At 35.3% G+C, this 13,686-nt stretch overlaps 1 protein-coding gene across 1 annotated transcript; it reads right to left on the reverse strand.

Moving 5' to 3' along the window:
- Window positions 1-8,659: 8,659 nt before the first annotated feature.
- On the reverse strand, window positions 8,660-12,720 carry LOC311297290 (cytochrome P450 2M1-like; the record flags this gene model as incomplete). The annotated part of the gene is made up of 9 exons (XM_084419526.1): window positions 8,660-8,861; window positions 9,098-9,239; window positions 9,330-9,517; window positions 9,586-9,727; window positions 9,869-10,045; window positions 10,706-10,866; window positions 11,075-11,224; window positions 11,335-11,497; window positions 12,529-12,720. The coding sequence occupies 9 exons, from the start codon at window positions 12,718-12,720 to the stop codon at window positions 8,677-8,679; spliced, it is 1,500 nt and encodes a 499-aa protein (XP_084275652.1). The 3' UTR covers window positions 8,660-8,676.
- Window positions 12,721-13,686: the final 966 nt, after the last annotated feature.

A 13,686-nucleotide genomic window follows, 5' to 3' on the forward strand; every position in this document is an offset into this window, starting at 1 on the left:
TGTCCCTGATTGTATCTAACATTGTTTTATAATTCCTTTAAGAAATATAATTAACTTTTCGGTCAACTGTAGTACACAAAATCACAGAATACCCACCAGGCACTTGTATAGTTGTAAAATAACTACCTTTACATAGGAGATTTTTACAAAAACATAGTAGTGGATACCCCCACCTTCATCTACACAGTTAAAGAGATTAATTAATTAATATTTCTTCACATAGTACACTTTTGTCATAATTTCCTGTGTGACAGGACTGATGGTACTGTGACAGGACTGACTTTATGGATTTTGATGATGCAGAAAAAGTTATGTTTTGTGTTTTTTATTTAAGTTTTGATTGGCATTTCTTTTTTAAATTATTATTATAATTTTAATGTTAATGTAATATTAGACTATGGTAAAATTCAGCCAAGGACATACATAATATTGCAAAAAAAAATTGGGACAGCCCTCCAAATAATTGAATTCAGGTGTTCCATGGCTACCACAGTTGTATAAAAATCAAGCACCTGGGCCTTCATTTTACTATTGCATGCGATAAATACATAATATATGCAATAAATGTAATAAAAAAGAACAATAACATTAATTTGTAAGGCAGTGTCACACAGGAATGTGACAGGGCCTGATGTGACAGGGCCTGACGGTTGGCCATTTTAAACTGCCACTACTCAGCCTGCTAGCATGCTAGCATAAAAACTGTTAACATGCAAGCAAGGAATTTCAGTAACCTTTTTAGACATGTTTTGGATTTAAAACATTTTCATTATTTTCTGGAATGTTTTACCGTGACAGGGCCTGACCCTTTAGCTCGTCTTCCTAAAAAAAAACATACAAAAACAAGCTTAAAATCATACAATTCAATGACAGAATTCAGCCTTGATCAATGTCAGCTTCACCTGGGTCAAATGATGTCACTTCCTCTGAGTGATACCCTCAAAGCGGTATTTCACACATTTTATGTAGAGTTTTATGTAAACGTGACAGGACTGACCAAACCATGGGGACAGTTGTAAAATAGAGCAAATGTTTTTGATCAGTTGATGTGAATGATAACAGCTTAAACTTGTTGTTGATGGAGTATTTTCCCCTTAAATAACAGTTTTTAGCATAAAAAAAACTATGAACGCTGTAGCTCCAATTTGGCTGAGGACAAGGACATGGACAGGATTTGTAATTTTCAAAAGTGTTTTTAATAAAGAAAACAATATCTGAGAACCTAATGAATGACATATTCCTTTACAGAACAACTCACAGAAATCAACTATGAGCCAGTTTTAGAAATTTTTGGATGAAATACTTTTTTATTCACTGTAACAATTCAAGGACAGATAATGTACGTTTCTGGTAGAATGACCCTAAAATATAACTTTAATATTTTGTATTTCAAGGGCATTTTCATGTACTAGACTATATTTATCTCTAAATTAGGCACCATTACTATATATTATAAAATAATACAAATATAAGAAAATATTTGTATTAATAGTTTAAAATATATATTTTTAAATGCGTTTTTAAATTGGCACTCTAGGGGTTAAAAAACAAAACTTCATTCATTTTAAAGAAAGAATATTTTTTTGGTTGCACTCTGCTTGACTACTGCTCTATGGCGGAAAAAAAAAATGACAAAGTCAGTTGTGATTGGACGCCTGTCCAATGACCCGTGATTCACTTGACTTCAGACATGATATTTGTTTTATTTATTTATATTAATGTGTAATGTGATTTAATGCATTGGTAATATAGAATAGATTCTTAGATACTTTATTAACAGAAAGTCGTACTAGTGATTGCATTATGTTGTTAAGAGATATTTACTGACTGTAATTACGCATTTCCATGGTTATTAGCATTGTAAATCTACATTTTATATTTATGACACTATGATTTGTGTTATTGGCATTAAAATATCTAAAAGAAATTGGAGAAAAATGGGAATGCAAAGTCATATTTGCTGTAGTTCACCACTACATTACCACTATACTCCCTTTCACCACTATTAACTTTTACCCAACCAAAATTATATTGGATCTGAGCACCTCAGAAATGTAAAAAGTGTCCATTAAATAGTTGTAAATATAACAAGGGCTTTGGATGAAAGATAAATTAGTTGTTTATATCAATAAGCAAGAGTTTTTGTGTAAGCTTTTTGTTATCATCCTGTGTATTACTATTATGTAAATTTTGAGTGGTTCATTATATTTTCTATTAAATGTAAAAGGGGTTCTGGCAGCATGAATGCATTTTTTTTATATATATATTATGTTCAGATGGGGTGTAATCATTCATGCTGTGTACTTGCCTCATACTTTCTCTTATTAGGGTATTCGCTTACAAAAAGTTAGATGATTAAGATCACTATATAATGTTGTAATATCTACTTTGCTGGGTTTAATAATTTGCTGGGTTTCATTTTGTTCCTCTGTATTCTGTAGCAAATTCTGAAAAGGCATTTGTAAGCTATAATTAATGCTGTGTACTGTATCTTAACTTGAGAAGCCAGAACCCCTTTTACATTTAATAGAAAATGTAATGAACCACTTGTATTACGTAAAAATGTATATGAATTTTGGTAGAGTTACAATGCTAATAACCATGGAAATGTGTCATTACTGTCTGTAAATATCTCTTAACAACACAATGCAATCACTAGTAAGACTTCTTGTTAATAAAGTATCTGGTAAGAATCTATTCTATATTAACAATGCATTAAATCACATTACACATTAATATAAATAAATAAAACAAATGAAGTGATGCCTCATGTCTGAAGTCAACGACAGGCGTCCAATGACATTTTAACCAATGACATTTGAGGTTATTAAAACAGTAAGTCCCGCCCCTCGACTGCCAAAAATAAAAGTGTTCGAGCGAGCAAAAGCAGCAGGCGAGTATGGCAAGCGCGCGCGCAGGGTTTGAATGAGCTCCCGAGTTCCCGTTTCCTCGCGTGTAGATCTGTTATCCTCTCGCGAGTCGCAAATGTCATTTACTGCGCGCGCCAGCATCAGTTGTGCGCTCCGTTAATTTTGTCATTGATTTGCCGCCATACTGCTCATAAAACATACACTTCTAGGTTTAAGACATATAGACCATTTCAACGGCCTTTCGTCTGTTTAAGGAAGTGACGTATTTGGCCCTAGGACGGTTCCGGTTAGTTGTCGAGCGCATTCAAAACAATGGCGGGATGCGCTTGATGTACAGTGGGATTGCCATAATTTATATAATCCTGCTATTTAGAATATCTAAATTAAAATTAGGTCCTTGTTGCTCGTTAGTTGGGTCCTCCTTCTGGCCCGAAACGAACTTTTTTGGGGAAATTAAAATGTTTAAATTCCTGAAAAACGCGCCTGGATTGCATCAGTGAAGCGAGAAGGCTGAATACGCAACTAGCAATATACAGCACACATTTCGATTCTGGTAAGTAAAACTGTTCTCTTTACTTTTTTTCTCTCTCTACTCTTTACGTTAACTGTTTATGTATGCTGCAGCACAATTTAAGATAGCTCTGTTCGTTATTGTTTACATATAAACCTAGCATTTTGACGCGTGTAATTTAGTGAAAATAGGCCAAGCTTTTATTTCCGTCTTTTCCCCTAAATGTTTTATGGGCTGTAATTAAGTAGGAGTTAACATTTGTTGGCTAGCTGTCTAGTTAGTTGACAACTGCAGTAAGTAACACATTACAGAATGTATACTGTATAACAGTTACCGCCTGAATGGTGTGCTGCAGTAGATTACAAAAGGTAACGGTAAACATTTTTCATCACTTAAGCTTGGCTAATGTTAATTCCAACATTTACTATAGTACACAATAGTAGCATTAGTTCTTAAATATTGTGCATTAACCATATTAAGTTAATAATTGTTTTTCTGCTTTTGTCTTCAATAGGAAAGCCATCATTTGTAATTTAAGACGTCCAAGACTACTACAGGGAGACAGGAACAACAGCCAAACCACATGTGACCATACAGTGTGGGCAGAATTATTAGGCACCTTGATTTTCTGATCATATTTTGTTTTTCAGACACATTTTTACCAATTCAAAACCACATTAAGCTTAATAACTACTATTCATTTTGTATTTAATATATTTAAGGGATATGTAATTGTACATGAAGACTGGAAATGAAAACGCCTTATATTCAGGTGTGCATAATTATTAGGCACGTTTTCTTTTACAGATAAAATAAGCCAAAAAAGAGATTTAACTCAGACTGAAAAGTCACAAATTATTAAATGCCCATGAGAAGGAGCATGACCATTGGACAGTGAAATCCTCATTGGGTCAGCAGGGTCAAAATCAGGTGGAGAAGAAAAGACACATGTTAACTGCAAAATAATTAAGTGGGAAACCATCAGGAACCCTTTAGTCTCCAGCGCCACCATTTTTTCAGAACTGCAACTTACCTGGAGTCTCCAGAAGAGCCAAGATATCAGGATCTCAGAGACTTGGGTTCACAAGCTGAAGTGTAGTAAAATACATGAAGATGAAGATGATGTTTTTATAGGCTTTATGGACAGACAGATTGGGACTGACTCTTAAAGGACCAGCATCACATCCTCTTGTTCCACTGTTTGAAGAATTCATCTTCATCAGTAAGTTTTGGGAGTTAATTTTTAAAAATGAACTCTTAAAACTTAATGCCAGATTCTGGAAGATTAATTCTTCATGTATTTTACTTCACTTCAGCTTGTGATTCTTAAGTGTGGGGCATTTTTTAGTATTCTTTACCTCTCTTTTTTTGGCTTATTTTAACTGCAAAAGAAAACGTGCCTAATAATTATGCACATCTGAATATACGTTTTTTTTTTCATTTCCAGCCTTGATGAACAATTCTATATCACTTATAAATTATTAAATACAAAATGAATCGTAGTTAAGATTAATGTGGTTTGGAATTGGTAAAAATGTGTCTGGAAAAAAAATATATGATCAGAAAATCAACGTGCAACATCAATAATTCTGCGCACACATGAACCCCCAGATGTGTTCGAGACCTTGAGGATTGATATTGACCCCCTTTGTTCAGGGACTCATAACTCCATTTCTGTTTGTCAAAAAAAGTCTGTGAAATGTGTTTTATGTTGTTGTCTCAGTTGTTGAAGCAGATTATGTTCATACAAGTATTTATTTACACATTAAGAAATTTGCTGGAAATAAAAGCTGTTAAAAGTGAGAGGATGTTTCTTTTGTTTATGTATTTTTAAATATATACAGTAGTCAACATTTGAAGTGGATAAAAACCTTTCATCAAAGTTAACATTAATTTGGAACAATACCTGTTCTTGTCTTAGGACAACTTTTGATTAACTTTTTTGATCCACTTTAAATGTTGACTACATAAATACACACACAGCTAGCAAATCTGTATGTGACTATACTAAATAGTATACCATATACTATACTAAATAGTATACCATATACCATAAAATAACATTTTCCCTTCAAGGACCTAAAAAGTGTATTCTGTGTGTTTTATTCTTAATTTTACAATTATTAATCTTCACGTATACATTTCTCTTAAATGACTAATACAGGTTTATGCATTAGAAAAAAAAGACGACAGCATTACATTGCTTTCACCTTCTGTTTATTTGTGACCACATGAGGGGCTCAGATAGGACATTTAAATCCTCTTGCACACATTTGGAAACGAATGAAATGAGTACTGGCATAACTTAAAGCAATTTTTACTGAAGTCCGTTTACTAGCGTACATTTAGCGTTGTAATATACATGCATGTTCTGTAAAGCTGCTCTGAAACGATATGTATTTTGAATAGCGCTGTACAAATAAATATGAATGTTTGCATAGATATGCCAGCAAATGCAAGTGAAATGCCCACTCGTAACCTCCTCGGACAAACCATGATAAGTACGTTTTCGACGCTGTTTGACTTGCTTCATCTTCACCAAACACAAGACAGATGTCATCAACATTTTACGGACGAATGTTCCCAACCTTTCTGTTAGTATCCAGACTGCGATAGGCTTTTATCGCATCTCTCGTGTACACGCAAGCAGCCGCAACACCCAATCGGACTACTCAGGCAAACGTTGTTCTGTGTAAAAAGTATACGCATCAAAGTCTTATTTAAAGGGTCCGGTAATTCCAATCATCGTTTATTTTCAGTTTTTGGAAATACTTTAACTGTTGCCTTTTCGCTAGACGTAAAAGTTACGCGCTTGTTTTCACAGACCGGATATTTAAAAACGCCGCCACCGGAAATGCTTCAGGGCCAGACATGCGCAGTAGCATTCCAACGGAATGTTATTGTTTACATCCTTGAAATGGTCTATAATCAGTTTAGATGGAAAGGGTCTTAAGCTGGTAACACTTTAAAATACGGATCCTTCGTTAATGAATAACTACACAGGAACAAATGAGTAACACAATATTAACAATCTAGTAACTACAGTTAACTAACAAGTAACTCTGATTAACGAATTAGTAAGTAATAGCACACAGATTTAAGTGGTAGTTCACTATTAACTAATCAATAACTACTATTTTTTTAATACTTCCCAGAGAACTACAGAATTTTTTACAGATTTAAGTGGTAGTTCACTAATAACTAATCAATAACTATACTTCCCAGAGAAATAATGAAAAAAATTCACAATTCATGCAAAACTTAATAACTAATGCAGGAAAAATTACTAGCACTAGATTAACATTACTGCTAGATACTGTACACTAATTATCAATATGTAGTAGCGTAGCAGACTTATGATTTGGGAAAGCTGTCAATAATTAGCCTATGCACTGCTGTCTTTTAGAGAACTATTCATAAACTAAATAATTTTTAAGAATTGTTTTTATAAATGCACTTGTCTGGAACACTTACCCTGTGGCCGATTTTCCGGCATTCCTCTGGACTGGCTTTGAATAACTAGACTCATCATGGTGAGTACTGGAACATACTGAGTCATCAGCCATCCAAATACCAGTTATTTTATTATTTAACCTACCTCTCAAAATTGTTTTATGTATGTCTCTTTGTTCATATGTATATATATATATATATAAATATGTGTGTGTATATATATCCTGTGAATGATTAGATGATTCTAATCAAAATTCTATTTGGATGGCTGATGACTCAGTATGTTCCAGTACTCACCATGATGAGTCTAGTTATTCAAAGCCAGTCCAGAGGAATGCCGGAAAATCGGCCACAGGGTAAGTGTTCCAGACAAGTGCATTTATAAAAACAATTCTTAAAAATTATTTAGTTTATGAATAGTTCTCTAAAAGACAGCAGTGCATAGGCTAATTATTGACAGCTTTCCCAAATCATAAGTCTGCTACGCTACTACATATTGATAATTAGTGTACAGTATCTAGCAGTAATGTTAATCTAGTGCTAGTAATTTGTCCTGCATTAGTTATTAATTAGTTTTGCATGAATTGTGAATTTTTTTCATTATTTCTCTGGGAAGTATTGAAAAATAGTAGTTATTGATTAGTTAATAGTGAACTACCACTTAAATCTGTGTGCTATTACTTACTAATTCGTTAATCAGAGTTACTTGTTAGTTAATTGTAGTTACTAGATTGTTAATATTGTGTTACTCATTTGTTCCTGTGTAGTTATTCATTAACGAAGGATCCGTATTTTAAAGTGTTACCCTTAAGCTGACTAGCTGAAGATGTTATTATTCTAGCCCAGCCTTACAACAACTGAACTCTATTAGAGAGCTTAGAGCTACATATGGCAATTTATCTGTTCAATAAAATGCCGTACACACCTGTTGAGTAATAAAAACGTCATCTCCCCATCGCTTTTATAACATTCCAAATTCCTCGGTTCTCGCCATTTCCTAAAAGCCAAGCTGATGTTGATTCTCATTTTATTACGAGCTATTATGTTATCTTTTTGCCACATACATTGCTCTGTTCTACTTCTTTCTCTCTTTTTTTAAAGGAGATTCTCTATTTAAAAATGGAGGTTCGAGATTTCGCTTTCTTGCTCGTTGTGACAATTAACCTATACCATGCCCACACCATACACCCATTAAAGTAGTCGGAGCAACTTTGCTCTATTTACGGATATGATGAGACATGCATGGGCAAGTGATGTATGCAATTTCCCGCAAAAACCTTCCCACTGGGTCTAAAATATAAACAAGTATAGCCTTATAGGCTTACCATAGTGAATTAGGGTAAGACAAAATCACGGTAGGATTGATGATGTATTGACTCATAATTAAAATTTCGTTAATTTTGAACAAAGTCACAGTGTAGCCTGCCTACCTTTTACCAAAAAGATGTTCTGTGTTAAAAGCCCCCATATGTAGAAAAATAAGACTGTGCCAACTCGGATGTTAAACCGCATTATTTGTAAAAGTGCCAATAATATTGTTTGACCTGTAAAAATAGTTGCTCATGTCCTCAAAACACTCCACAGACATGATAAGCTTCTGTGTAAAACAAAATCAGGTATTGGAGGCTTTAATTCATCAGAATGTACACTGCAGAAAGTGGGTAACGTCTCCAATTGAGGACTTGAACATGGATTCTAAATATCAATTTTGTATTTGCCAAAAAAAAAAAAAAAAAACACTTGTGCAATAATATAATTTTGGACATATTTATTTCCATTAAAGCATCAATATAAAATGAGAGTATGTTGAATGCTTTCTTTGTTATTTTGTGGACTGTTCCTCTAGATCCTAGGAATGGCATAGCACTCGTATGTGCGGGGTATGCGGCCAAAACTGCAATTTGTAGGCGTTGTGTCGAGCTCCTCTGGTGGCACCATGGCTTTGAAGGTGAAGTGCTGAAGGAGGGAAGTGAAGAAGAGGAAGAGTTCTGTGCGAGCCAGAGCCTCACCGAGACACACACGCTTGCCTGTCAAGAGAACACACAGAAGTTGGTTTAAAGTCTTTTTTTGTCTTTCATCCATTTTTGTCTGTGATTTGTTCTTTAAAGGCAACTACTGAGGAATAAATTATTTAACATGGTTATTTTGTCACAAAATGACTAAAACACTGATAAACATAATTATTTAGCATGTGTTGACTTCAGTTTTCATCTAAGAGCAACACTTTTATGGTCTAATATGCACAATGAAGATCTGAGCTCACCCATGCCGAATACAACAAATGCATCATTCTTCTTGAATCGGCCATCTCCATCCAGGAAGTTTTCTGGATCAAAACAATTTGGGTTCTTCCACAGTTTGGGGTCTATAAGCACGGAGGATAGTAGCGGAAAAACCATTGTTCCCTTCAAGAAAGTATTTTACAAATAAATAGAAAGATGTAAATAATAATAAACACTTAATGAATCAAGATGATGTATACGAGAGATGAATACCTTAGGAATGACATAGCCGTTGTATTCAGTGTCGCACATGGTCTTGTGTGGGACAGCGATGGGGGCGAGATCCATGCTGCGCTGGACCTCGTGAATTACAGCATCTGTATATGGCAGCCTCTGTCTGTCTTCAATAGAGGGCCAACGGTCCTGTCCTACAACCTCATCGATTTCTCTCTGAACACGCTCTGTACAGAACAAGTGAAAGTAAAATCACACTTAATGCTTGGAGAGAGAAGCATTAGTTTGACCTCACCTTGAACATCTGGGTGCTTCATCATTAGAAGTAAAGAGTGTCTGACGGTGGATGAAGTGGTTTCTGTGCCGGCGCTGAACATGTTCCAAACTAAAGAAACCAAGTTGTCAAAATTATATTCTGTGTCAGGCTTGTCTTTCTCCTGTAAAAGAGAACAGGTAAGAAATGTTAACATTGTGTTTAATTGACATCATGTCATGGTCTCACCACCAGATGGTGCAAGTAAATGTATTCAGGACAATGGCTAAATATGTTTAAATGACCATTTCTTTCAATGATTTACCTCTTTCATTTTTAACACAAAGGCCTCAATGAAGTCCTGTGGGCAAGAGGGATCCACATTATTCATCCGAGCTTGTGCCTCACGCTTAAAGTACGCTCTGGCCTCTTCTAGGTCTTTAAACAGCTGATGGTGTTTACCGGGGAAGAGACTGACTAACTTAGGGAATACATTATAGAGCTGAGAACAAAATAAAGAAACATCAAGTTGAGTCTCAAAATACAATAAATAATTTATGCAAAAAATAGTTTTGTGTGTGTGTGTGTGTGTGTGTACTATTTTATAGTTAAAAAAAAAATTTGTGCACGACCTTTCACCCGTTTTGGGTCAGTAAGATTTTTCTCTTTTTTTAAATAAATTTATACTTGTATTCAGCAAGAATGCATTAAATTGATCAAAAGTGACAGTAAAGATAAAGTTTCAAAAGATTTCCATTTCAAATAAATGTTCTTTCAAACTTTATATTCATTAAAGAATCCTGAAAAACAAATGTATCACGGTGTCCACAAAAACATTAAGCAACTGTGAAAATAATAATAAATGTTTCTTGAAGAGCAAATCAGCATATCAGAATGATTTCTGAAAGATCATGTGACACTGAAGACTGGAGTAATGATGCTGAAAATTCAGTTTTGCATCACAGGAATAAATTCTATTTGAAAATACATTAAAATGGAACAAAAAATATATTCAAATATCTATTTTGAATTTTTAATGATAATTCACAATATTACTGTTTTCACTGTATTTTTGATCAAACAAATGCAGCCTTTGTGAGCATAAAAGACTTCTGAACGATAATATATATATATATAAAATATAAATCTTTAGAGTGCAAACCTGTCCAAGAGGGCTACTAAGGATACTGAAGTAAGCATTTACAGTCTGAAGGAGCAACTTAAACTGTGGATCCTCAAATCCAAACCTACGACCAAAGACAATGCTGCAGATCACATTGGCCACGGCATTAGACAGCATGTCTGCAGGGCTGATTGCAGAGCCTTTAAGAAGAAAAGAAGAGCAAAGAGATCAGGTTTCTTCAATTTAGAGCTTTGTAAAAACTCACACCATGCTCTGTAACATGAGATGTGACACATTATAGTTCTTTTTTGTTTTATTGACGCACCCTTTGTCAGATGTTTTTGTAGTGTATGTCTGCAGTTTGTTTCATGATAATCTGAATATAAGATTGTATAAACATGATTTAACCTTCAGATTTTTTGATCATTTCCACGAGATATTCAGCCTCCTCCCTGACTCGTTCCTCGATGCTCCTGCGGCCCATTCCAAAGTTCTTCAGTGTCATGAGAGAGAACTTGCGCATCTCCTTCCATCTGTGTCCACTGGTGGACAGAACACCTGCGCATAGAGAAAATGTTTCTGGTCTACTACGTGAATATATATATATATATACACATATAAAGAGATCAAATAAACCATGTAAAACATTGGGCATCAAGCGACCTCACCATATCCAAGAGTGGACTTCATGATCAGGGCATAGTTGGCCCTGCCACTGAATTCTTCACCAAGACCAATCATAGTTTCCTTTAGGGCTTCATATCCAGAAATGATCACTACAGGAGTGTTTGCAAACCAGATGGTGACAACAGAGCCATACTTCTTACTGAGCTACGGGAAGAAAGGATATATGATTTGATATGGGACATTCAATATGTATTCCAACGACATTTCAAATTAGCTCTAACAACCTCATATGAAGTTGACATAATTCTGCTTTAATGGGGTCAAAAACAATGTAAATTAGCGCATTGTTCTTTGATGAAGATTTTGTTTGTAGTGCAAGTTTGGATACAGATAGCACTGAAGTGCTACCAACAGCAATTCAGTGTGTGAAAAAGTGAAAATAATCTTTGAGCAACAGAAATACAGGGAGCTACTTTCAGCCCTCTTAAACTTCTCTAGGGGTTTAGAAATCCCAGAATAGTGGCGCTCACCTAGTAACGGTGGAGCAGATGCACCTCACAAAGCCTGTAAAAAAACTACATTGTAATTTGTTTATTTAGATGTATAGCTAGATATGTAAGATAAACCTCTCACCCTGACTTTTCTATGTATAAATGCTAACGTACGAAAGCAAAGCTGAAGAGAGTTTGTGAACGATTGGCTCCATGTTCATAACTCTTCCCATAGGACAGTGTCAATGCGTGAAAAAGGACACTGAGAAGAATTCTTTTTTAAAAAGACCATGTCGTTTTTACAGTACAAACAGTTTTATTATAGTAGTAGGCTACACAACATAGAGGCAGCGACCGCGGAAAGTCCGTGGCGAAGACACAGTGTCACCAACAGCGGCATCTGCCGCGATTTCAGCCCGCCTTTGCTGAGGTTCTTTGAAGAACACAAAATGGTTCTCCTTTGGAATCGCTGCGAAAGCCCCCATTATTATTATTTTTTAAACCTTTTATTTTGAAGAGTGTATCAACGATTTCAGGTGAATATATTTGTTTTTATTTATATTATAGGCTACTTTCATTACGTTCATTACGTTTTTGTATTCTGTGCACTTAATGGTTCACTAGTTTACCTGCACAGGTGTTAGAAACACTACAGGCTACCTGCGCATCTTTATAAGCCTTGAACACAATCATACAAGCAGCCAATTATATGATTGAATTATTTTAATGAATAGGCCTACTAACCTCTAGGTAATATTTGTAGGCTTCCTTGAAATTAAATTGAAATAAATTTCCCAGCAGTGGATTCGGAGGGGGTCCTGGAGGCAGCCGTCCTAAACTGCTCTGCTTTCCTCGAATTTTCCACAGCAGTAACATAACCAAGACAGTCATGACAACAGACACTGCATTTGTCTTCAATGCCAACAATATATCCATCCTTCAAATTTCACTTGACTGTTCTTTTGAGCCGACTTGCAGAAAGTAACCAAAACTGACGTTTGTTTAGGTTGAATTTGTTAATGGGGTGGGCGGAGCAGGGCCAGCCCGCGGCATAGGCGGAATAGGCAAATGCTAGGGACGCCACTCATCCATAGGGGTTGCCAAAAAGTGAACGAGTGATTTTTTTTTATTTATTTTTTTACTACTACTATTTTAAAACCATAAATTCGAAATAATACCAAATAAAGAAAAGACAAAAAAAAACCTTAACTAAGTCCCGACTCCGGTCCGGCACATCAATCTTCCAGCGTGTGCGTCAGAAACAGAGCGCGCGCGATCAGTTGTTGGTAATTTGTTGTGTAGCGTCGCCTCTCGCCGCATTGCTTTTGTTTGAGGGCGCCCCTGTAGAAACGGGCCTGGCAGCTCGCGCCAGGTCTAGACACGGTGAAAGTTAGGCTACTGATTGTGACGGATAGCCGAATTTACATGACACATTATAAATTAGCTATAGTCTGCAATAGATACAGTGGCAAAAAGAAGAGAAGAGGATAAAAGGGGATAAAGATAGAGGTAAAGTGATGGAATGAATGAACAGTTTATCTAATTGCATAGTAGTAATATACTATAATTTAATGGCAGTTATTTTTTACCTTAAACTTTATGCTAGCAGTTGTTCTGAGTTCTCCAGAGGCCGCAGACAGTGTGATTCTGTAACAATCATGTCAGTTTTTTAGACGCATTTAGGCCTACTATCACTTTTTTAATTAATGTTTTACTCTTTGTGCAGTTTTGGGGGGGAATATGGCATTATTATTTTATTTATTTTTTGCCAAAATTAGTAATGATATTTATATACAGGTTTAATAAAATAGCAATTTTTTATGTAAAATTCACATTAAAGAAGACATTTCTCAGTTTCATTCATGGTGAAAACATGAAACGTGCCATAGTTTAGTGGAAGAT

The sequence above is a fragment of the Rutilus rutilus genome (genome assembly GCF_951802725.1).
Source record: "Rutilus rutilus genome assembly, chromosome: 9".
Classification (NCBI taxonomy): domain Eukaryota; kingdom Metazoa; phylum Chordata; class Actinopteri; order Cypriniformes; family Leuciscidae; genus Rutilus; species Rutilus rutilus.